General features: G+C 61.5%; 1 protein-coding gene across 1 annotated transcript in view; it reads right to left on the bottom strand.

Annotated features, from left to right (window-relative positions):
- The window catches only part of HCFC1 (host cell factor C1), a 36,243-nt gene extending 11,921 nt beyond the window's left edge, over nt 1–24,322 (bottom strand). Inside the window, 20 exon segments of the mRNA XM_071420406.1 lie at nt 574–712; nt 1,891–2,033; nt 3,031–3,142; nt 3,144–3,254; nt 5,135–5,239; nt 6,713–6,943; nt 8,289–8,486; nt 9,542–9,702; nt 10,561–10,729; nt 10,731–11,074; nt 12,085–12,264; nt 13,223–13,329; nt 13,758–13,842; nt 16,207–16,415; nt 18,424–18,584; nt 19,452–19,600; nt 20,548–20,774; nt 22,509–22,946; nt 23,721–23,918; nt 24,131–24,322. Coding sequence (XP_071276507.1) covers nt 574–712; nt 1,891–2,033; nt 3,031–3,142; nt 3,144–3,254; nt 5,135–5,239; nt 6,713–6,943; nt 8,289–8,486; nt 9,542–9,702; nt 10,561–10,729; nt 10,731–11,074; nt 12,085–12,264; nt 13,223–13,329; nt 13,758–13,842; nt 16,207–16,415; nt 18,424–18,584; nt 19,452–19,600; nt 20,548–20,755 — 2,812 coding nt within the window. The 5' untranslated portion in view covers nt 20,756–20,774; nt 22,509–22,946; nt 23,721–23,918; nt 24,131–24,322.
- Nucleotides 24,323–25,405: the final 1,083 nt, after the last annotated feature.

Genomic DNA, 25,405 nt, shown 5'->3' on the forward strand with positions numbered 1-25,405 from the left:
TTCCCCATGACAGTGGCTGTCCTTCCTGGTGTCCCCTCCCTGTCCCCATGACCCCTCCACCCACCCTGTGGTACCCTTGACCACAAGTGACCACCTCAGTGACCCCTGGGTGGCCCAATGACCCCTCCAGTGACCAGTGGTGGCCTTGGCCACCACAACGGCCACTCCAGTGACCCAGAAGTGACCCCTGACCACAAGTGACATCCCTAATGACCCCTGGGTGGCCCAATGGCCCCTTCAATGACCCCTCCAGTGACCAGTGGTGACCCTTGGCCACCAAAACGGCCACTGCAGTGACCCAGAAGTGACCCTTAAGCACAAGTGACCTCCCTAATGACCCCTGGGTGGCCCAGTGACCCCTCCAGTGACCCAGAGGTGACCCTTGAGCACGAGTGACCACCTCAGTGACCCCTGGGTGGCCCAATGACCCCTCCAGTGACCCAGAGGTGACCCTTGAGCACAAGTGACCACCTCAGTGACCCCTGGGTGGCCCAGTGACCCCTCCAGTGACCCAGAGGTGACCCCTGAGCACGAGTGACCTCCCCAGTGACCACCCAGAGCGCCCCCACTCACCGGTGGTGCCCTTGACCACCAGGGTGGTCACCGTGGGCTTGACGGCCGAGACGGTGACGGGGGTGACCAGCCGGACCCCCCCCATGGGCACCGTCCTCAGGATGGTCCCCGGCTGGCCCGGGGCTCCCTTCAGCACCACCTGGGGGACACGGGGACACCGCTGTCACCTGGGGCTGGCACGCCTCGGGGACACCCCGCCAGTGTCACCAAACCCGCCTTGCCACTGGTCATCAGTGTCCCCAAACCCTCAGGTGACCCCACCCCCGTGTCCCCAATGTCCCCAAACCCCCCTTGCCACTGTCATCAATGTCCCCAAACCCTCAGGTGACCCCACCTCGGTGTCCCCAATGTCCCCAAACCCCCCTTGTCACTGTCATCAATGTCCCCAAACCCTCAGCTGATCCCACCTCGGTGTCCCCAGTGTCCCCAAACCCCCCTTGCCACTGTCATCAATGTCCCCAAACCCTCAGGTGACCCCACCTCGGTGTCCCCAGTGTCCCCAAACCCCCCTTGCCACTGTCATCAATGTCCCCAACCCCTGAGGTGACCCCACCTCGGTGTCCCCAAACCCGCCTTGCCACTGTCATCAATGTCCCCAACCCCTGAGGTGACCCCACCCCAGTGTCCCCAAACCTCCCTTGCCACTGTCATCAATGTCCCCAAACCCTCAGCTGACCCCACCCCAGTGTCCCCAAACCTCCCTTGCCACTGTCATCAATGTCCCCAAACCCTCAGCTGACCCCACCCCGGTGTCCCCAAACCTCCCTTGCCACTGTCATCAATGTCCCCAACCCCAGAGGTGACCCCACCTCAGTGTCCCCAAACCCTTGTCTGACCCCACCCCGGTGTCCCCAATGTCCCCAAACCCTTGTCTGACCCCACCTCCATGTCCCCAACCCCTCCACATGTCACCCCTCCCCTGTCACCTCCTGTCCCCTCCATTGTCCTTGAAGTCCCCCAATCTCAAATGTCCCCAGGGGGAGGTTCAGGTGTCCCCAGGGTGGTTCAGGTGTCCCCAGGGTGGTTCAGGTGTTCCCAGGGGCATCCCCAGGTGCATCCCAAGGGTGTTCAGGTGTCCCCAGGTGCCCGTTCAGGTGTCCCCAGGTGCCCGTTCAGGTGTCCCCTAGGGGGGCTCATGTGTCCCTGGGTGCCCATTCAGGTGTCCCCAGGTGCCCGTTCAGGTGTCCCCAGGGCGGTTCAGGTGTCCCCAGGTGCCCGTTCAGGTGTCCCCAGGGTGGTTCAGGTGTCCCCAGGTGTCCCCAGGGTGGTTCAGGTGTCCCCAGGTGCCCGTTCAGGTGTCCCCAGGTGTGTCCTCACCTGTGTCACGCCCTGCTGGCCGTGCCCCCCGCCCAGCTTGGGGACAGCCGTGATGATCTTGGCGGGGGTCCCGGTGCCCGAGGTCATCACCTTGGTGGTGATGATGGTGATGGGGGACTTGATCCCAGGGCTGCTGGTGACACCTGGGGACACCGGAGGACACGGGGGGGTCACGGGGGGGACAGGGACACAGGGGGGTCACAGGGGGGACACAGAGGGGACAGGGACATGGGGGGGACACAGAGGGGGTCAGGAGGGTGACAAGGACACGGGGGTGGCATGAGGGTGACAAGGATATGGGGGGGACACCCAACTGGGTGATGATGGCCGACATGGGGATGGTTTTGGGGGGTTTCAGAGGGGTTTGGGGGTCTCAGGGATGGTTTGGGGGTCTCAGGATGGGTTCAGTTGATTTGGGGAGGGGTCTCACTCACCGGTAGCCCCCGATTGGGTGATGACGGCCGACATGGGGATGGTTTTGATGGGATCAGGTGGGGAGGTTTGGGGGTCTCAGGATGGGTTCAGTTAATTTGGGGAGGGGTCTCACCAACTGGGTGATGATGGCCAACATGGGGATGGTTTTGATGATGGTGGTGGTGCCAGGGGTGGGGTCTCAGGGATGGTTTGGGGGTCTCAGGGAGGTCAGGGATGGTTTGGGGGTCTCAGGTGAATTTGGGGAGGGGTCTCACTCACCGGTAGCCCCCGACTGGGTGATGATGGCCGACATGGGGATGGTTTTGATGATGGTGGTGGTGCCAGGGGTGGGGTCTCAGGGATGGTTTGGGGGTCTCAGGGAGGTCAGGGATGGTTTGGGGGTCTCAGGATAGGTTCAGTTAATTTGGGGAGGGGTCTCACTCACCGGTAGCCCCCGACTGGGTGATGATGGCCGACATGGGGATGGTTTTGGGGGGGGTTTCAGAGGGGTTTGGGGGTCTCAGGGATGGTCTGGGGGTCTCAGGTTGATTTGGGGAGGGGTCTCACTCACCGGTAGCTCCCGACTGGGTGATGATGGCCGACATGGGGATGGTTTAGGTGGGGTCTCAGAGGGGTTTGGGGGTCTCAGGGATGGTTTGGGGGTCTCAGGGATGGTTTGGGGGTCTCAGGATGGGTTCAGTTGATTTGGGGAGGGGTCTCACTCACCGGTAGCCCCCGACTGGGTGATGATGGCCGACATGGGGATGGTTTTGATGATGGTGGTGGTGCCGGGCTTGGTGGTGCTGGGGCTGACGCTGCTGATGCCCAGGATGGTGGGGGGCTTGGCCGCCCCCGCCCCCCGCCTGCGTGCTGGTCAGGATGGTGGTGGGCTTCCCCTCCCCCGACGTCACCAGCTTCAGGATGGTCCCCGCGGGCAGGGGGCCCTTGGTCTGGGGGGGGGAGGGGGGGGGGGGTGGTCACTCTTAAGGGGAGTGGTCACTCGGGGGAGTGGTCACTCGGGGGAGTGGTCACTTGAGGGGGGCGGGCATTTGTGGAGCGGTCAGTGAGAGGAGGGGTGGGCACTTGTGGAGTGGTCATTCAGGGGAGTGGTCACTTGGGGAGTGGTCATTAATGGGAGTGGTCACTTGAGGGAGGTGGGCATTCATGGAGTGGTCATTTAGGGGAGTGGTCAGTGAGAGGAGGGGTCACTCAGGGGAGTGGTCACTCAGGGAGGGAGTGGTCACTTGGAGGGGGTCAGTTAGGGGAGTGGTAACTCAGGGAGTGGTCACTTGGAGGGGTCACTCAGGGGAGTGGTCACTCAGGGGAGGACTCAGTCAGGGGAGTGGTCACTTGGAGGGGGTCAGTCAGGGGGGTGGTCATTCAGGGAGTGGTCACTTGGGGGGTGGTCATTAAGGGGAGTGGTCACTTGAGGGAGGGTGGGCATTTGTGGAGTGGTCACTCAGGGGAGTGGTCAGTGAGGGGGGGTCAGTCAGGGGAGGACTCAGTCAGGGGAGTGGTCATTAAGGGGAGTGGTCACTTGGGGAGTGGTCAGTGAGAGGAGGGGTGGGCATTTGTGGAGTGGTTATTCAGGGGAGTGGTCACTTGAGGGGGGGTGGTCATTTGTGGTCATTCAGGGGAGTGGTCACTCAGGGGAGTGGTCACTTGAGAGGGGGTGGGCATTTGTGGAGTGGTCATTTAGGGGAGTGGTCACTTGGGGAGTGGTCACTTGAGGGGGTGTGGTCATTTGTGGTCATTCAGGGGAGCGGTCACTCGGGAGACTGGTCACTCAGGGGAGTGGTCACTCAGGAGTGGTCACTCAGGGCCAGTGGTCACTCGGGAGTGGTCACTTAGGGGGGGTGGTCACTCGGGAGTGGTCAGGGAATTTTGGGCAGGGACTCAGGAGTTTGAAGGGTCTCAGTGATTTGGGGGATTTTTGGGGTAATTTTAGAGTGATTTTTGGGTGGTTTTGGGGTGGTTTTGGGGTGATTTTGGGGTGATTTTGGGGTGATTTTGGGCTGGTTTTGGGGTGATTTTGGGGTGGTTTTGGGCTGGTTTTGGGGTATTTTGGGGTGATTTTGGGGTGTCACCTGGATGACCTGGGTGACAGGGCCGCTCGAGGCCTGCCCGGTGACAGCCAAGGTGGGGGGGGGTCTCAGGTGACTCTCAGTGATTTGGGGAGGGGTCTCAGGGCTTTGGGGGCAGTTTTGGGGTGATTTTGGGGTGGTTTTGGGCTGGTTTTGGGGTGATTTTGGGGTATTTTGGGGTGTCACCTGGATGATCCGGGTGACAGGGCCGCTCGAGGCCTGCCCGGTGACAGCCAAGGGGGGTTTTGGAAGGGGTCTCAGGTGACTCTCAGTGATTTGGGGAGGGGTCTCAGGGCTTTGGGGGCAGTTTTGGGGTGTTTTGGGGTGATTTTGGCTGGTTTTGGGTGGTTTTGGGGTGATTTTAGGGTGGTTTTGGGGTGTCACCTGGATGATCTGGGTGACAGGGCCACTCGAGGCCTGCCCGGTGACAGCCGAGGGCAGGGGGGGTCTCAGGCACTCAGGTGACTCTCAGTGATTTGGGGAGGGTCTCAGAGCTTTGAGGTGATTTTGGGGTGGTTTTGGGGTGATTTTGGGGTGGTTTTGGGGTGGTTTTGGGTGATTTTGGGGTGGTTTTGGGGTGTCACCTGCATGATCTGTGTGACAGGGCCACTCCAGGCCTGCCCGGTGACAGCCAAGGTGGGGGGGGGGTCTCAGGTGACTCTCAGTGATTTGGGGAGGGGTCTCAGAGCTTTGGGGTGATTTTGGGCTGGTTTTGGGGTGATTTTGGGCTGGTTTTGGGGTGTCACCTGGATGATCTGGGTGACAGGACCACTCGAGGCCTGCCCGGTGACAGCCGAGCTCTGCACGGGTTTTGTCTGCACCACCGACATCACCTTGCCCAGGTTGGAGATCTGGGGGGGACCCCAGGAAAGGTCAGAGACCCCCCCCCAGGACACCCCCAAAAACCACACCCAAAAAAACAAACCCCAAACCCTGATCTTTGAGGGGTTTTAAAGCCCCTGGGACCCCCCCCAAATTTGGGGGGTTTGGCGTTAAAGAACCCAAAAAAAGGAGAGGGAGTTTGGGGGTGCCCCCCACCCCAGGACCCCCCCAAATCTTGGTTCTCATGGTTCCCACAGCTCCAACTCACCCAGGACCCCCAAATTTGAGTCTCCATGACCCCAGATACCCCAAAAATTCGGGTGTCCCTGGCCCTAGAGCCCCCCAGGATCCCCAAAATCTGCATCCTCACACCCCCAATGTCCCCCATCCCCAAATCCAAGTATCCCTGACCCCAAACTCCCCAGGACCCCCCAAAGCTGCACCCCCCCATCCCCAAGACCCCCCAAATCCAGGTCCCCACCCCTCCACCATCCCCCCATGTCCCCCCATCCTCAACCCGCCCCCCCACAATGTCCCCAAATCCGTGTCCCCCACCAATGTCCCCCACAATGTCCCCAAATCCGTGTCCCCCACCAATGTCCCCCCCAATATTCCCAAATCCGTGTCCCCCACATTCCCAATGTCCCCAAATCTGTGTCCCCACATTCCCAATGTCCCCCCCCAAAATGTCCCCAAACCCGTGTCCCCCCACAATGTCCCCACCCCAATATCCCCAAACCCGTGTCCCCACATTCCCAATGTCCCCAAATCTGTGTCCCCACATTCCCAATGTCCCCACATTCCCAATGTCCCCAAATCTGTGTCCCCACATTCCCAATGTCCCCAGTTCCGTGTCCCCACATTCCCAGTGTCCCCACATTCCCAATGTCCCCAAACCCACCAATGTCCCCCCCTCAGTATCCCCAAATCTGTGTCCCCACATTCCCAATGTCCCCCACAATGTCCCCAAACCTGTGTCCCCACATTCCCAATGTCCCCAAATCCGTGTCCCCCACCAATATCCCCTCCATATCCCGAAACCTGTGTCCCCACATTCCCAATATCCCCAAATCCTTGTCCCCACATTCCCAATGTCCCCCCCCCAATATCCCCAAATCCGTGTCCCCACATTCCAATGTCCCCACATTCCCAATGTCCCCAAATCCATGTCCCCACATTCCCAATGTCCCCAAACCCGTGTCCCACCCCCCAATGTCCCCAAACCCATGTCCCACCCCCTGGATGTCCCCAAACCCGTGTCCCACCCCCCGGATGTCCCCAAACCCGTATCCCCACATTCCCAGTGTCCCCAAACCCGTGTCCCCACATTCCCAACGTCCCCACATTCCCAATGTCCCCAAACCCGTGTCCCACCCCCCGGATGTCCCCAAACCCATGTCCCCACATTCCCAATGTCCCCAAACCCGTGTCCCACCCCCTGGATGTCCCCAAACCCGTGTCCCACCCCCCCTGGATGTCCCCAAACCCGTGTCCCCCCTCACCAGGGCGCTGCCCCCCGGCACGGAGATGGGGCTCTTGACCAGCGTGATGGTCTTGGTGACCCCTCCGACCACGGTGGTGACCACCTGGGCCTGCTGGGCCACCGTCACCGTCCCCGACTTGTGCACGGTGATGATGGGCCTGGTGGCCGCGTTGGTGGCCGCAGGTGACGCCCCCGCCGTGCCCACCTGGGCGGCCGCCGTCTTCAGCATGCGCGTGGCAGGGTTGCTCACCTGGGGGGGACACGCGGGGACATTGAGGGGACAGCGTGGGGACATTGAGGGGACAGCGTGGGGACATGGTAGGGACATTGAGGGGACATTGCGGGGACAGTGTGGGGAGATTGAGGGGACAGCGTGGGGACATGGTGGGACATGGTGGGGACATTGAGGGGACAGTGTGAGGACATGGTGGGGATAGTGGGAGGACACGGTGGGACATTGAGGGGACAGTGTTGGGGACACGATGGGGACATCATCAGACATTGAGGGGACATTGAGGGGACAGCATGGGGAGATTGAGGGGACAGCGTTGGGGACATGGTGGGGACATTGAGGGGACAGTGTGGGGAGATTGAGGGGACAGTGTGGGGACATGGTGGGGACATTGTTGGATATTTAGGGGACAGTGCAGGGACAGCATGGGGAGATTGAGGGGACAGCATTGGGGACATGACGGGGACATCATCGGACATTGAGAGGACATGGTGGAGACACGGTGGGACATTGAGGGGACAGCGTTGGGGACATGGTGGGACATTGAGGAGACATTGAGGGGACAGCATGGGGAGATTGAGGGGACAGCGTGGGGACATGGTGGGACATTGAGGGGACAGTGTGGGGATATGATGGGGACATTGAGGGGACAGCGTTGGGACATTGAGGGGACAGTGCAGGGACACCATGGGGAGATTGAGGGGACAGCGTGGGGACGTGGTGGGGATAGTGGGGGACATGGTGGGACATTGAGGGGACAGCACTGGGGACACGAGGGGGACGTCGTCGGACATTGAGGGGACAGTGTGGGGACAGCGTGGGGACATTGAGGGGACAGCACTGGGGACATGATTGTGTGACATTTGAGGGAGGTTGAGAGGAGATGGTGGGAACATGGCGGGGAGATTGAGGGGACAGCGGGGGGACACGATGGGGACATTGTGGGACATTGAGGGGACATTGTCGGACATGGTGGGGAGATTGAGGGGACAGCATGGGGACATAGTGGGGAATATCGTGGGGACATTGTGGGGACACCCACGAGGCTGCTGGTGACACCACAGGGTCACCCTGAGTGACATCATGGTGACAACGACACCATCACATCGTGGCCTCCCCTTAGCCCTCCAATGTCACCTCGGGGCCACCAATGTCACCCTGGTGCCACCCCAGACACCAGAGAGCTTGCTGGTGACACTGGTGACAAAGATGCCACCATGCCAAGCCCTCCCAGTGCCACCCAAGCCCTGGTGACACCAAGGTGACAATGCCACCACCACGGCATGACCTCACCAAGCCCCGGTGACACCAAGGTGACAATGCCACCCCCCAGCGCCACCCAAGCCCCCGCAGCGTCCCCTACCATGACAGGTGACGAGGCCACCTTGACGGTGGCGGGCAGGGTGGTGGCCCCAGGGGTCACGGCCACCGTCTTGACGATGGTGGCCCCGGCGGGGACGCTGAGCACGGTGGGCGCCGAGGCCGGGGGGATTTTCTGGGTGGCCGCGGCTGCTGCGGCCAGAGCGGCCATGCCGCTCATCTGGGGGCTGCTGCCGATCACCTGCGGGGATGGGGGACACCTGAGCACACCTGGGGACACCTGGGGACACACCTGGGGACACCTGGGGACAGCTGGGGGGACAGCTGGGGGCTGCGGCCATGCCGCTCATCTGGGGGCTGCTGCCGATCACCTGCGGGGATGGGGGACACCTGAGCACACCTGGGGACAGCTGAGCACACCTGGGGACACCTGGGGACACCTGAGCACACCTGGGGACACCTGGGGACACTTGGGGGGACACCTGGGGGCTGCGGCCATGCCGCTCATCTGGGGACTGCTGCCGATCACCTGCGGGGATGGGGGACACCTGAGCACACCTGGGGACACCTGAGCACAGCTGGGGACACCTGGGGACACACCTGAGCACACCCGGGGACACCTGGGGGGACACCTGAGCACACCTGGGGACCCACCTGGGGGACCCACCTGGGGGACACACCTGGGGACACCTGGGGACACCTGAGCACACCTGGGGACACACCTGGGGACACCTGAGCACACCTGGGGACACAGCTGAGCACAGCTGGGGACACCTGGGCACTGCTGGGGACACCTGGGGACAGCTCGGGGAACACCTGAGCACAGCTGGGGACACACCTGGGGACACATGGGGGAACACCTGGGGACAGCTAGGGACAGCTGAGCACAGCTGGGCACAGCTAGAGGCACACCCGGGGACACTTGGGGACACACCTGGGGGGGCACCTGATAACAACTGGGGTACACCTGGGGCACACCTGGGGCACAGCTGGGACAGCAAGGTCACACCCAGGTACCCCTGTGTCACACCTGTGTCCCCATGTACCCTCACCTATGTCACACCTGTGTCCCCAGGCACATCCTGTGTCACACCTGTATCACCCATGTACCCCCTGGGGCTCACCTGTGTCACACCTGTGTCCCCATGTACCCCCTGGAGCTCACCTGTGTCACACCTGTGTCCCCAGGTACCCCCCCAGGACCCTCTGGGCTCCCTCCCTCTGTCCCCAGCCACCCCCAGGTCCCCTCCCCGTGTCCCCCAGGTGTCCCCCCAGGTGTCCCCCAGGTGCTCTCACCGTGCCCTGGGGGCTCTGGGTGGGCACCACCATCCTGACGCCGGCGGGCAGCGATGTCACCGTCACCGGGGCCTTGCCGGGCCCGGCCGAGCGCACGGTGACCAACGGCGGCCCCGCGCTGGCCGCAGGGGGACCGGTCACCTTCAGCACCGCTGGGACACCTGGCAGGGGACATGGGGGGTCAGGGTGGGGGACAGGGACACCCAGGGACGTCCCCCATGTCCCCTGTCACCCTCAGCACCCTCCTGTCCCTCTCAGTGTCCCCTCCACATCCCCAATGTCCCCGTTTCCCCCTCCAATGTCCTCCCCAGTGTCCCCATCTCTGCCCCACCACATCCTCCCCAATGGCCCCCTCCATGTTCCCATTTCCCCCCCAAATGTCCCCAATGTCCCCTGCAATGTCCCCATTTCCCCCCTCAACATCCCCATCTCTGCCTCGCCCATGTCCCCAATATCCCTTCAGTGTCCCCATCTCTCCTCTCGTGTCCCCAATGTCTCCATTGCCCCCACAATGTCCCCATTTCCCCCTACAATGTCCCCATCTCCACCCAATGTCCCCAATGTCCCCCACAATGACCCCATTCCCCACAATGTCCCCCCATCTCCCCATTCCCCCCCTACAATGTCTCCATCTGTCCCCCCAATGTCCCCATCTCCCCCCAATGTCCCCGATGTCCCCGATGTCCCCATTCCCCCCCACAATATCCCCATCTCCCCCACCAATATCCCCAATGTCCCCCCAATGTCCCCATTCCTCCCTCCCCCAATGTCCCCCCAATGTCCCCATCTCCCCCCAGTGTCCCCATTCCTCCCTCCCCCCATGTCCCCCCGATGTCCTCATGTCCCCCCAATGTCCCCATTCCTCCCTCCCCCCATGTCCCCTCAATGTCCCCATCTCCCCCCGATGTCCCCATCTCCCCCCAATGTCCCCATCCTCCCTCCCCCCATGTCCCCCCAATGTCCCCATCCTCCCTCCCCCCGTGTCCCCCCGATGTCCCCACACCCTCGGTGTCACTCACCGGGTGCCCTCCCCGCCGTGGCCGCTCCGCTCGCCGCCGCCGCCGCCGTTGCCCCCCCGGCCGCGGGCAGCACCTGCAGGGTGGCCCCGGGGGGCGCAGCCACCGCCCCCGCTGTCCCCCCGGCCGCCGCCGCCACCGCCGCCACCCCCCCGGCGGTGCCACCACCGCCGCCGCCGCCCGTCCCCGCCGCCGTCCCCGCCGTCCCCACGGCAGCAGCGGTGACGCCGGGCGGGTTGGGGGGCGCGGCGGGCGGGGGCAGCAGGGTGAGCCCCACGCCCCCCAGCTGGGGCAGGGCGGGGGGGCGCGGGCGGCGGCGCGGGCGCGGCGGGCGCGGGGCTCTTGGGGGGGTTGGCGGGCACCGAGGGCACGGGCGGCGGCGCGGGCGCGGCGGGCAGCTCGTACTTCTGCAGCTGCAGCAGGTACGAGTCGGCCGTGGGCACCGCGCCCCAGCTCACCTCCAGCGACGTGGTGTTGGCGCGCACCAGCTGCACGCGGCCCGGCGCGGGCGGGCGCTCTGCGGGGACAGGGGACACCTGGGTACGCCTGGGTACACCTGGGGTACAGCTGGGTACAGCCGGGTACACCTGGGTACGCCTGGGTACAGCCGGGTACACCTGGGTACGCCTGGGTACAGGTGGGTGCACCTGGGTACACCTGGGTACGCCTGGGTACAGGTGGGTACACCTGGGGTACACCTGGGTACACCTGGGTACAGGTGGGTACACCTGGGGTACACCTGTACCACTCACAGCACACCTGGGGTACACCTGGGGTACACCTGGGTACACCTGGGTACAGGTGGGTATACCTAGGGTACACCTGGGGTACACCTGGGGTACACCTGAGTACACCTCAGATACACCTGTACCACTCATATCACACCTGGGGTACACCTATACCACTTATATCACACCTTGGTACACCTGGGTACACCTGGGTACAGGTGGGTGCACCTGGGTACACCTGGGGTACACCTGTACCACTCATAGCACACCTGGGGTACACCTGTGGTACACCTGGGGTACACCTGTACCACTCATAGCACACCTGGGGTACACCTGTGGTACACCTGGGGTACACCTATACCACTTATAGCACACCTTGGTACACCTGCGGTACACCTGAGTACACCTGTACCACTCATAGCACACCTGGGGTACACCTGTACCACTCATAGCACTCCTGGGGTACACCTGGCTACACCTGGGGTACACCTGGGGTACACCTATACCACTTATATCACACCTGGGATACACCTGAGGTACACCTGGGTATACCTGCAGCCCTCCCAGGCTCACTGAACCCCCCCAGACTCACCTGTCTCCAGGTTCCACAGGTCCTTGCAGCCCCCCCCAGGTCCTTGCAGCCCCCCCAGGTCCTTGCAGACCCCCAGACTCACCTATCTCCAGGTACCACAGGTCCTTGCAGCACACCTGGTTGTTCCAGCCCCCCCAGACTCACCTGTCTCCAGGTACCACAGGTCCTTGCAGCCCCCCCAGGTCCTTGCAGCCCCCCCAGACTCACCTGTCTCCAGGTACCACAGGTCCTTGCAGCACACCTGGTTGTTCCAGGCCTTGCGGTAGCCGTCGCGGCCGCTCCAGATGTACAGGCGGGTGGCGATGGCCACGGCGCAGTGCCCGGCGCGAGCCCGCGGAACGTTGTCCTCCAGGGTCTCCAGCACCAGGGGCTCCCAGGCCATCGAGTCTGGGGGGGCACAGGGGGGTCACACAGGGGGTCACAGAGGGGTTTGGGGGGTCACAGAGGGGTTTGAGGGAATTTGGGGGGCTCAGAGTGGGGTTTGGGGAGGGGTCTGGGGGTTCCTCCAGGGTCTCCAGCACCAGGGGCTCCCAGGCCATCGAGTCTGGGGGAGCACAGGGGGGTCACACAGGGATTTTGGGGGGTCACAGAGGGGTTTGGGGGGGTCAGAGAGGGGTTTGAGGGAATTTGGGGGGCTCAGAGTGGGGTTTGGGGAGGGGTCTGGGGGTTCCTCCAGGGTCTCCAGCACCAGGGGCTCCCAGGTCATTGAGTCTGGGGGGCACAGGGGGGTCACACAGGGGGTCACAGAGGGATTTGGGGGGTCACAGAGGGATTTGAGGGCATTTGGGGGGCTCAGAGTGAGGTTTCAGGGAGAGGTCTGGGGGTTCCCCCAGGGTCTCCAGCATCAGGGGCTCCCAGGTTATTGAGCCTGGGGGGTCACAGAGGGGTTTGGGGGAATTTGGGGGGCTCAAAGTGGAGTTTGGGGAGGGGTCTGGGGGGTTCCTGCAGGGTCCTCAGCACCAGGGGCTCCCAGGTCATCAAGTCTAGGGGGGGACAGAAGCATTTGGGGGGGTCACAGAGGGGTTTTGGGGGTCACACAGGGGTCTGGGGGGATTTGGGGGGCTCAGAGTGGGGTTTGGGGAGGGGTCTGGGGGTTCCTCCAGGGTCTCCAGCACCAGGGGCTCCCAGGCCATGGAACCTGGGGGGGTTTTGGGGGATCAGGGAGGAGTTTGGGGGGATTTGGGGAAGGATTCAGGGGGGGTTTTAGGGTGGCTTTAAGGTCAGTTCTGGGGGTCTTAAGCCTTCTCCTCCCCCAGAGTGAGGTTTGGGGTGTTTCAAGGTGGGTTTGAGGGGTTTCTAGGGTGGATTTGGGGTGAGTTTTGGGGGTCCCAAGCCCCCTCCTCACCCAGGTTCAGGCAGGCCAGGGTGTTGGTGCATTTCCACTCCTTCTCGTGCGTCGCCACCTTCACGTCATCCATCACCAGGGGCACCCACCCCCCAAAAACGTACATCCTGAGGGGGGGGGAAGAGATCAGGGGGGTCAGGGGGGTCGGGGGGACACTCAGAGACCCCCACCCCAAAAATCTGCACAGCCCTGGGGCGTCCACAAGGGTCACAAAAATCACAGAAACACCCAGACCCCAAAAATGCCCATCCTGGGGTGGGGTCATAGGGGCACCCACCCCTCAAATTGTCCCTCCTGTCTGGGGGGGGAGGTCAAAGGTCAGGGGGACACCCAGAGACCCCCAAATTTTTATGTTTGGGGGGGTCAGGAGATCACTCATATTAATTAAAAAAATGTAATTAAATCAAAACATCCTCCCCTTAAGGACCTCAAGGCCTTCCAAGGAGGGGACAGGGGCACAAAGGGACCCCCTCAGGATAAAGGGGGGGGGGTTTTTTGGGGTTTTTTGGGGTGGGGGGGTCGCCCCCAGACTCACTTGTTGCCAATGGTGGTGGCTGAGTGGAGGCTGCGGGGCAGGGGAGCGACCCCGCTCAGGCTGGGCTTGTTCCAGGTCAGCGTCTCTGGAAAACGCTCAAAATGTGAGGAAACGGCTCCAAAACGTGAGGAAATCACCCCAAAATTATTCAGCATGTGAAGAAATGAACTCAAAATGTGAGGAAACGGCCCCAAAATGTGAGAGGACAGCCCCAAAAATGCTAAGAAACGGCCCCAAAATCGCTGAAAATGTAAGGAAACAGCCACTCATGCCCCCGTAGATGCCAATAAATCCCAATGTCTCTCACTAAATTTCACTTCCCTGATCCCAAAACCCCTCCAAACCCCACAAAACCCCCATAAAACCCCCCCATACCAATATCCAACGTCCACAGATCCCCCAGCCTGCAGCCGCTCATGCCCACATGGATGAAGATGTCCCCCCGTAACCCTCACTACCCCTTACTCCCCTGACCCCAAAACCCCTCCAAACCCCACAAAAACCCCAAAAAAACCCCACAAAACTCCTCCAAACCCCCCAAAAAAACTATAAAACCCCCCAAAAACCCCATAAAACCCTCCCATACCAATATCCAACGTCCACAGATCCCCCAGCCTGCAGCCGCTTATGCCCACATGGATGAAGATGTCCCCCAGTAACCCTCACTACCCCTTAATCCCCTGACCCCAAATCTCCTCCAAACCCCCCAAAACCCCTCCAAAACCCCACAAAACCCCATAAAACCCCACAAAACCCCCATAAAACCCCACAAAAACCCCATCAAACCCCCATACCAATATCCAACGTCCACAGATCCCCCAGCCTGCAGCCGCTCATGCCCACATGGATGAAGATGCCTCCCAGTAACCCCCATTCCCCTGACCCCCAAACCCCTCCAAACAGCACAAAACCCCATAAAACCCCACAAAAACCCCATAAAACCCCTCCAAACCCCATCAAACCCCCAAAAAAAACCCCATACCAATATCCAACGTCCACAGATCCCCCAGCCTGCAGCCGCTCACACCCTCATAGATGATGACGCCTCCCAGTAACCCCCATTCCCCTGACCCCAAAACCCCTCCAAACCCCACAAAAACCCCATCAAACCCCCATACCAATATCCAACGTCCATAAATCCCCCAGCCTGCAGCCGCTCATGCCCCCGTAGATGACGACGCCTCCCAGTAACCCTCATTCCCCTGACCCCAAAACCCCATAAAACCCCCCCAAACCCCACAAAAACCCCACAAAACCCCATAAAACCCCCCAAAACCCCCATCAAACCCCCATACCAATATCCAACGTCCACAAATCCCCCAGCCTGCAGCCGCTCATGGGCCCGTAGATGGCATCTCCCAGTAACCCTCACTACCTTCCATTCCCCTGACCCCAAAACCCCTCCAAACCCCACAAAACCCCTCCAAAACCCCATAAAACCCCCATAAAATCCCATAAAACCCCTCCAAACCCCACAAAAACCCCACAAAAACCCCATCAAACCCCCATACCAATATCCAACGTCCACAGGTCCCCCAGCCTGCAGCCGCTCATGCCCCCGTAGACACCAACATCCTCCAGTAACCCCCATTCCCTTGACCCCAAAAGCCCCCAAAACCCTTCCAAACCCCACAAAAACCCCACAAAACCCCATAAAAACCCCATAAAACCCCCCAAAAACCCCATAAACCCCCCATACCAATATCCCACGTCCATAAATCCCCCAGCCTGCAGCTGCTCATGCCCATGTAGACACCAACATTCTCCAGTAACCCCCATTCCCCTGACCCCAAAACCCCTCCAAACCCCACAAAAACCCCCATAAAACCCCACAAAAACCCCATAAACCCCCCCAAAAACCCCATCAAACCCCCATACCAATATCCAATGTCCACAGATCCCCCAGCCTGCAGCCGCTTATGCCCACATGGATGAAGATGTCCCCCCATAACCCTCACTACCCCTTACTCCCCTGACCCCAAAACCCCTCCAAACCCCACAAAAACCCCATAAAACCCCACAAAAACCCCATAAAACCCCACAAAAACCCCATCAAACCCCCATACCAATATCCAGTGTCCACAAATCCCCCAGCCTGCAGCCGCTTATGCCCACATGGATGAAGATGTCCCCCCATAACCCTCACTACCCCTTACTCCCCTGACCCCAAATCTCCTCCAAACCCCCCAAAACCCCTCCAAAACCCCATAAAACCCCACAAAACCCCATCAAACCCCTCCAAACCCCATCAAACCCCCCAAAAAACCCCATACCAATATCCAATGTCCACAGATCCCCCAGCCTGCAGCCGCTCATGGCCCCGTAGATGATGACGCCTCCCAGTAACCCCCATTCCCCTGACCCCCAAACCCCTCCAAACAGCACAAAACCCCATAAAACCCCACAAAAACCCATAAAACCCCCCAAAAACCCCATCAAACCCCCATACCAATATCCAACGTCCACAGGTCCCCCAGCCTGCAGCCGCTCATGCCCCCGTAGATGACGAGGCGCGAGCGCCGCCCGTCGCGCTCCGTGTACACCACGGCCGTGTGGGATTCCCGGGGAGGGGGCAGCACCCCATAAGTGATGGGGATGTCCCAGGCCAGCACCCCCGAGCCTGGGCGCAGCTCCAGCACGTACAGGTCGTTCAGGTACCTGGGGAAAAGGGGTATGGGGTCAGGAGATCCTATAAAAAGTCCTTAAAAGGGGGCTTGGATGTGTGGGATTGGCCTAAAAGGGGCCTTAAATGCCATAAAATGCAGCCAGGGTGGCCCCAAAGACACCTGGGCAGGTGGTTCAGGTATGGAGAGAGAGGATTGAGAAGATCAGGAGACCCAAAAAAATCCTATAAGGGTGTTTGGATATGTGGGAGTGTCCTAAAAGAGTGTTTGGGATATGGGATTGCACCATAAGGTCCCTTAAATCCCATAAAATGTGCCCAGGGTGGTCCCAATGTCACCTGTGCAGGTATGTAGAGAGAGGATTGAGAAGGTCAGGAGACCCCCAAAAAATCCTAAAAGGGTGGTTGGATATGTGGGATTGTCCTAAAAGGGAAGCTGGGGATATGGGACACCCCTAAAAGGTCCCTTAAATACCATAAAATGCAGCCAGGGTGGTCCCAAAGACACCTGTGCCCACCTGTGCAGGTGGTTCAGGTATGGAGAGAGAGGATTGAGAAGGTCAGGAGACCCCAAAAAAATCCTATAAGGGTGTTTGGATATGTGGGACTATCCTAAAAGAGTGTTTGGGATATGGGATTGCACCATAAGGTCCCTTAAATCCCATAAAATGTGCCCAGGGTGGTCCCAATGTCACCTGTGCAGGTATGTAGAGAGAGGATTGAGAAGGTCAGGAGATCCCAAAAAAAATCCTAAAAGGCTGTTTGGATATGTGGGATTGTCCTAAAAGGGAAGCTGGGGATATGGGACACCCCTAAAAGGGCCCTTAAATCCCATAAAATGCAGCCAGGGTGGTCCCAAAGACACCTGTGCCCACCTGTGCAGGTGGTTCAGGTATGGAGAGAGAGGATTGAGAAGATCAGGAGACCCCAAAAAAATCCTAAAAGGGTGTTTGGATATGTGGGACTATCCTAAAAGAGTGTTTGGGATATGGGATTGCACCATAAAGTCCCTTAAATCCCATAAAATGTGCCCAGGATGGCCCCAAAGACACCTGTGCCCACCTGTGCAGGTGTTCAGATATGGAGAGAGAGGATTTTGAGGTCAGGAGATCCCAAAAAAAATCCTAAAAGGCTGTTTGGATATGTGGGATTGTCCTAAAAGGGAAGCTGGGGATATGGGACACCCCTAAAAGGGCCCTTAAATCCCATAAAATGCAGCCAGGATGGCCCCAAAGACACCTGTGCCCACCTGTGCAGGTGTTCAGATATCTGGAAAAGGGATTAAGAAGGTCTGGACAGCCCAAAAAAATCCTAAAAGGGTGTTTGGATATGGGGGACTGGCCTAAAAAAGGGGGTCAGGGATATGGGATTGCCCTAAAAGGTTCCTTAAATCCCATAAAATGCAGCCAAGGTGATCCCATGTGCCCACATGTGCAGGTGGTTCTGAAAATCAGGAGACCCCAAAAAAAACCCTAAAAGTGTTTTTAGGAATTCATGATGCCCCTAAAAGAGTCCTAAAATCCCCTAAAATTCAAGCCAGGATCCCTGAGTCCCCCACCCCAAAGATGACCCCAAAGTTTTGGGGTCGCTCCTGTGTCCCCCAAAGACGGGGAATGTCCCCAATCCCCTCCCATCCCAACCCAATTTTCGGGGTTTTGGGGTGTCCCCCTGTAACTCCCAGGGTTTTGGGATCACCTGTGCCCCCCTAAAACTGATCCCAATGCTCCAAACTCACCCCCACATCCCCCAAAAATCCCTGTGTGCCCCCAAACCCAGCCCAAGCCCCCCTCCCCTCCAATTATCCCCAGAGTTTTTGGGGTTCCCCCGAGATTTTGGGTTACCCCGAGATTTTGGGGTGCCCCCTAAAAATGACCCCAAATATTTGAGCCTCACCCCCACACCCCCTCCCCCCAAAGTGCCCCCTCCCTCTACAGATTCCCTTTGGGATTTTTTGGGGTGCCCCCAGGATTTTGGGGTGCCACCGGGGTTTTGGGGTGCCCCCAGGATTTTGGGGTGCCCCCGGGGTTTTGGGGTGCCCCGTACCGTGGGATGTTGTTTTTGGGGTCCTCGCTGTCGTTGGCCAGCCCCCCAAACAGGTAACACTTGTTGCCCACCAGGGAGAAGCTGTGGCCCAGCCGGGGGCAAGGGGGGGGCCCATTTTTGGGGGTCTTCGCCTTCAGCCTCTTCCACTCCCACCTGGAGGCCTGGAATGGGAGAAGGGCAGGGGGAGATGTGGGATTTGGGGAGGGGTCTGCAATTGGGGGGCACCCAGGGGGATGGGGGACCCCAAAAATGGGGGGGGGTTCAGGGGTTCTGGGGAGGGTCCAAGGTGTTTGGGGGGGGGGGGGTTCTGAGGGGTCACCCATGGTTTGGGGGGGTTCCCAGGGGGTGCCCCATGGTTCCGGGGGGTTCCCAAGGGGTCCCCAGGTGTTTGGGGGGGTTCCCAAGGGGTCCCCAGGTACTTGGGGGTTCCCAGGTGATCCCCACATGCTCAGGGGGTTCCCCAAGTGCTCAGGGGGTTCCCCAGGTTGTCAGAGGGGGGTCCCCAGGTGTCCCCCACATGCTCAGGGGGGTTCACAGGTACTCAGGGGGGGTTCCCCAGGTGCTCAGGAGGTTCCCCAGGTGTCCCCCACATGCTCAGGGGGGTTCCCCAGGTACTCAGGGGGGGCTCCCAAGTGGCTCAGGGAGGTTCCCCAGGTGTCCCCCACATGCTCAGGGGGTTCCCCAGGAGTTCCCCAGGTGCTCAGGGGGAGTCCCCAGGTTCTCCCCACATGCTCAGAAGTTCCCCAGGTGCTCAGGGTGGGTTCCCCAGGTGCTCCCCCGGTGCTATGGGGGTTCCCCAGGTGCTATGGGGGTTCCCCAGGTGTCCCCCAGGTGCTCAGGGGGGTTCCCCAGGTGTCCCCCACATGCTCAGGGGGGTTCCCCAGGTACTCAGGAGGTTCCCCAGGTGCTCAGGGGGTTCCCCAAGTGCTCCCCAGGTACTCAGGGGGTTCCCCAGGAGTTCCCCAGGTGCTCAGGGGGTTCCCCAAGTGTTCCCGAGGTACACAGGGGGTTCCCCAGGTGCAGGGTACCTGCAGCTCGTAGAGGTCGTTGCTGTACTTGCCGTACTCCACCATGCCCCCGAACACCAGCAGCCGCGTGCCGTCACACACGAAGCCGTAGGCGGCACAGCCCGGGGGGATGTCCCCCCGCACGGCCGGGATGAACCACTGGTTGGTGGCTGTGGGGACACAGAGGGGACAAAACGGGGACAGGGATATGGGGGGGACAGTGAGAACAGTCCCCTGAACCCACAGGATGAACCACTGGATGGTGGCTGTGGGGACAAAACAGGGACAAAACGGGGACAAGGACATGAGGGGGACAGTAAGAACAGTCCCCTGAACCCACAGGATGAGCCACTGGTTGGTGGCTGTGGGGACACGGAGGGGACAAGGACACAGGGACACAGAGGTGAGAACAATCCCCTGAACCCTCAGGATGAACCACTGGTTGGTGGCTGTGGGGACAAAACGGGGACAAAACGGGGACAGGGACACAGAGGGACAGTGAGAATGATCCCCTAAACCGCCAGGATGAGCCACTGGTTGGTGGCTGTGGGGACAAAACAGGGACAAAACGGGGACAGGGACATGAGGGGGACAGTGAGAACGATCCCCTGAACCACTGGGATGAGCCACTGGTTGGTGGCTGTGGGGACAAAACAGGGACAAAATGAGGACAGGGACACAGAGGGACAGTGAGAACAGTCCCCTGAACTCTCAGGATGAGCCACTGGTTGGCTGTGGGGACACAGAGGGGACAGTGACACACTAAAAATGACCCCCCACCCAAAATGAACCACTGTTGGGTGGCCGTTGGGGACAAAATGGGGACAGCAACACAGGGAGAACACCAGGAACGATCCCAAATCCCATCCCTGTGGTCCCCCAGCCCCACCTGTGCTGTGCACCTGCAGCTCCTCCCCAATCCCATCCCTGTAGGGACCCTCCCATGTCCCCAGGTGCCCACCTGTGCTGTACACCTGCAGCTCCTCCCCAATCCCACCCCTGTAGGGACCCTCCCACCCCCCCAGGTGCCCACCTGTGCTGTACACCTGCAGCTCCTCCCCAATCCCACCCCTGTAGGGACCCTCCTATCCCCTCAGGTGCCCCCCCAGGTGCCCACCTGTGTTGTAGACGTGCAGCTCGTCCACGATGCCCTCGTTGCCCCCCCCGAAGACCACGATGAGCTCCTTGATGGCCACGGCTCGGTGGCCGTGCCGGGGCCGGGGCACGGGCCCAGCCCATCCCACCACCCGCTTCCAGCGCGGCTGCAGCGCGGGGGGACCCGGGGGGGCCCGCGGCGGGGACCCCCCCCCGCCCAGGCCTGCCATGCGTCCCCCGCTGCCTGTCCTGGGGGGACACGGGGGGGGTCAGGTATGGGGGATACCCCAAAAATCATCAAAATGAACTGGTAGTCCAAAAATCCCTAAAATGAACTGACCCCCCCCCCACTGCCTGTCCTGGGGGGACACGGGGGGGTCAGGTATAGGGGATACCCCAAAAATCATCAAAATTAACTGGTACTCCAAAAATCCCTAAAATGAACTGAACCCCGACTGCCTGTGGTGGAGGGACATGGGGGGGTGAGACATGGGGGATACCCCAAAAATCATCAAAATTAACTGGTACTCCAAAAATCACTAGAATGAAATTACTCCCCCCCATCCCATTGACACTGAACCCCCCCCTGCTGCTTGTGCTGGGGGGACACGGAGGGGTCAGGTATGGGGGATACCCCAAAAATCATCAAAATGAACTGGTACTCCAAAAATCCCTAAAATGAACTGACCCCCCCCCCCCACTGCCTGTCCTGGGGGGACACGGGGGGGTCAGGTATGGGGGATACCCCAAAAATCATCAAAATTAACTGGCAACCCGAAAATCCCTAAAATGAACTGACCCCCCCCCCCCGCTGCCTGTCCTGGGGGGACATGGTGGTGGTCAGACATGGGGGATACCCTAAAAATCATCAAAATTAACTGGTACTCCAAAAATTGCTAAAATGAACTGAACCCCGACTGCCTGTCCTGGGGGGATATGGGGGGGTCAGATATGGGGGATACTCCAAAAATCACCGAAATGACCTGAAACCCCCCCTGCCACTGCCAATTCTAGGGGGGGTCAGGTGTGGGGGACACCCCAAAACCCCCCCTACAAGGACCTGACCTTTCATGGAGGGGGAAATTGGATATGGGGGACACCCCAAAAACCAAACCAATCACCTGAGACCCCCCCGCATCCCCACCCTATTGACCCTTCCGCGAGGATCGGGGGGTCTGGATGTGGGGGACACCCCCAAAACCCCCCCATTAACACTTGGGCATAGGGACCACCCCCCCCCATTAGATCTCTTGGGGGGGTGTCCCCAAATCTGGGGATCAATCCCCTTCTGCCCCCCCCCCCAAACTCTGACCCCATCCCCAAAATACCCCAGGGGCTTGACACGTCCCCCCTCCCCCAAATCCCGCATAGAATCTTTAATTGCCCCCCCCCACCGCAATTACCACGAAAGAGTTAATTACCCCCCCCCCACGGCAGGGGGTGTGACAATGGGGGAGGAGTCCATTTGAGGGGGAGGGGAGCATTTATTTCTCCCCGTTAATTACTTTCTTCATTATATCTTTTCTTAATTACCCTTCTTAACAACACAAACACCCCCCACACCCAATTTCCCCTTTCCCCCCCCCCCCCAAAAAATTTATCTCCCTTAAGTTTTATCTCCCCCCACCCTCAAATTCCCCCTCAGGCCGTGCCCCCCTGCCCAGTGTCAACGCCCTCCCAAATTATCCCCTCAGACTGTGCGCAACCCCCCCCTCCCCAAATTCCCCTCTCATGTTCAACTCCCCCCTCCTCAAATCCCCCCTCAGGCTGTGACCCCCCCCCGTCAAGTTCAATTCCCCCGCCCCCGAAATTCCCCCTCAGGCCGTGCCCCCCCCCCCAAAATGCCCAACCCCCCCCTCAGCCCTGCCCCTCCCCTCACGCCCCCTCCCCCCCCCTCAGGCCCCTGCGCGCCGCCATCTTGTCTCTGCCCGGGCGGAAAATGGCGGCCGCCTCCTCCCCCCCACCGCCGCCCCCCCCGCTCACCGCGGCCCCGCGGCCGCCTCCCTCTCCCGGCCCGCGGCCGCTCCCCGATTCCCGGTGGCGGCTCCGGGGGTCACGCAGCTGCAGCGGCTCCCGGCGCGGGGCTGCGGCTGCAGGCGGAGCGCGGCGGCGGCGGCCCCTCACGCCGCCCTGGGAGCCGCCATCTTGCGCCTGTGTCCGGCGGCCGCCGAGGGTGGGCGGGAAGCGACGGGAGTGGGCGGGGGCAGCGCGGACACGCCCCCTCCGGACCCGGGCGGCGCCATCTTGGCCGGGGACGGGGGGCGACATTGTGGGGAAGGCGGGACGGGAAAAGGCGGCGGCATTTTGGGAAGGGGACCGGGAGGAGGTTCACCGCCATCTCGGTGGCCTCCGGGCCGGGCCCGGTAACGGCGAGGCTGGGGCGAGCGGTGGAGGGGCGCGGGGGGGACTGTACGGAGCTGCCTGAAGGGGCGCGGCCATGGCGCCAACGGAGGGGGTGTGGTTACGGAAGGGCGTGGCCACGCCCACTCCAACCGCCTCTTAAAGGAGCCGCCCCCCCAGCCCGCCTTTTACGCGGTTTTCCCTCCTTTTCTCTCCCCGAGCCCCGCCATCTCCCGGTGCCGCCCCCTCCCGGCCTTCCCACCACCCCGTAATCGCTCCCTGGCATTCCCGGCCTCGTCCCCTCACACACACCGAATGCCCCGCGGTCTGGTTGCCGGCGGCGCGGCCCGTTTCCCGGCGGCGCAGCGCTGTACGGAGCGCTCAGCCCGCCATGGGCGCCGCCATCTTGGGCGCCCCTCCTCTCCTTGTGTACCGCCCCCTCCGCAAACCGCGCCCCCTCCTCCTCCTCTGTCCTGGGGCACCCCCGGTCTCCCCACCGCCCCCCGGGGTTAACGGGACGCCGGAGCCGCTCTGAGGCTTCACGGCCCCGATGCTCCGAGCGACGCAAACGGGCCGGGGATCCCCGGCGCTGCCATCGCCCCCCACACCCCCCCGGACTCTCAAGATGGCGGCGCGCGGGACCCGGATGCGGCGGCCCCTCCCAGGATGGCGCCCCGGGGGCGGTGGGGGAGAAGGACCCGGATGTCAGCGCACGGCGCCGCCATGACACCCCGCACGTCCCCTCCCAATATGGCGCCGCCCATCCGGCGGAACCAAAGCCTGCTGTCGGCCCCCACGGGGACCCCGCGGTCCCTACCCTCCCTCCCGGCGCTTCTCGGTTCTTTCCGCCCTTACCGGGTGCGGCTCCGCTACCGCAGCGGCTCCAAGGCGGCGGAGCGGCCGGTGCCCGGGTGCGCGGGGGAGGGGTCACAAGATGGCGGCGCGCTGCTGTGGGAAGATGGGGGGTCCAAGATGGCGCCGCCCGGTGCCCGGATCTTCCTCCTCGTCCTCCTCCTCTTCCTCCTCCTCGCCGCGCGCACAAGATGGCGGCGCCTGACCGGGACGGGAGCGGAGCTTTGAGCGCTCTTCACGCTCTTTGCTCAAGCCCCGCCACCCTCTCCTCTCGTCCCCCCTCCGGAACAGCCCCAATGCGGCGCCCCAAGATGGCGCAGGTGGGAGCTTGCAGCTCCGCGGCGGCCCAAGATGGCGGCGGCCGCGGGACCCGGATGCGCCGCTCTCTGCGCCGCTCCGCCGCCACTCCGCACCTGCAGCCACCCGCCGCCCGCTGACCCCGGGCGCCGCTTTCCGCTGCCGCCGCCGCTCGCTCCGGGCCGCCGCCGCCGCGCTGAACGCCGAGAAAGGCCCGCTCGCCGCGCCGGCTACTGGCGCTTGGGAGCCGCCATTTTGGACGCGTCTCCTCCACCCGCCACAAAGATGGCGCCCGCCAGTCCCCGGATGGTGGCGCTTAACGGCTGCGGCGCTCACTGCGCATGCGTGACTGCACGGGTCGTAATGGCGCATGCGTGGCTCCACCTCGTTCTTGCGCAGGCGCTTTTCCCGCTTCTCCCGTAACGGATTTTTGTTCAAACACCCGAATTTGGCGCTTTTTGCTCCAATTTTGCCCTTCGGGATCCCAAAATGCTCCAGGAGGCGTGGAGGAAAGGAAGAGGGTGGAGGTTCTTCAGCAGGGGGCTCGGGATGACAGTCTCAGGGTTTGGGGAGGTTTTGGGGAAGATTTCGCCAGTTTTGGGGTGTCCCCCCTCAGGGTCATGTGTGAAACAGCCCCAGGTGTGGCAATAAACCCCCAGATGTGACAATAAACGCCCAGGTGTAACATGGATTCCCCCCCCACGAGGGTCCGGGCAGAGGATTCGGCATTCTGGGGTTTTTTGGGGGGAGTTTGCTTGAACCCCCCTAGCCAGAAATGAGTCTGGGGGTGCTCCCGGCCACCTCGGGGGACCCAGGGCGTTTTGGGGGGGAATGTTGAAGCTCCCAGTCCGTCCCAGTCCCGCCTCCTCCATCGGACAGGCCCCGCCCCCGGCGGGCGCCGCCATTTTTTGTGTGGCAGAAGCTCCGCCCCCCGCGGTTACCGCGGCAACGGCGCCATTTTGAGTGTGGCGGAACCGGGCGCAAAGGCGGGAAAAGGGGCGGGGCCTGAGCGATCTTCCCGCCCTCAGCCCGCGATGACGTCATCGAGGTGATGACGTCGTAAGCGCGAATTTTATATTGGTGTGACGTCACAGCGTCCAGGACAGTCCTGAGGGCTGGGGGAGGGGGGAAAGGGCAGGGGGGACACCTGGGAGCAGGTGAGGTCTCATGGGGGGGGTCAGTGACGTCATCGGAGGGAATCCAGTGACATCATCCAGGTGATCTATGGGGAGATCCCGGGTCACCCTCCTGACCCCACAAACGCCCTCCAGGGACCCCAAAATCAGCAACAAAAGTAATCGGGGGGGGTCCCAAATCCACCTGGATGGATCCAAACTCACCTGGGCTGACCCAAACCCACCTGGGGGTACCAAATTCACCTTGGGGGTCCC

Source organism: Agelaius tricolor, unplaced genomic scaffold (assembly GCF_023055355.1).
Source record: "Agelaius tricolor isolate 1412-34295 unplaced genomic scaffold, bAgeTri1.0.p SCAF_139, whole genome shotgun sequence".
NCBI classification, from domain to species: domain Eukaryota; kingdom Metazoa; phylum Chordata; class Aves; order Passeriformes; family Icteridae; genus Agelaius; species Agelaius tricolor.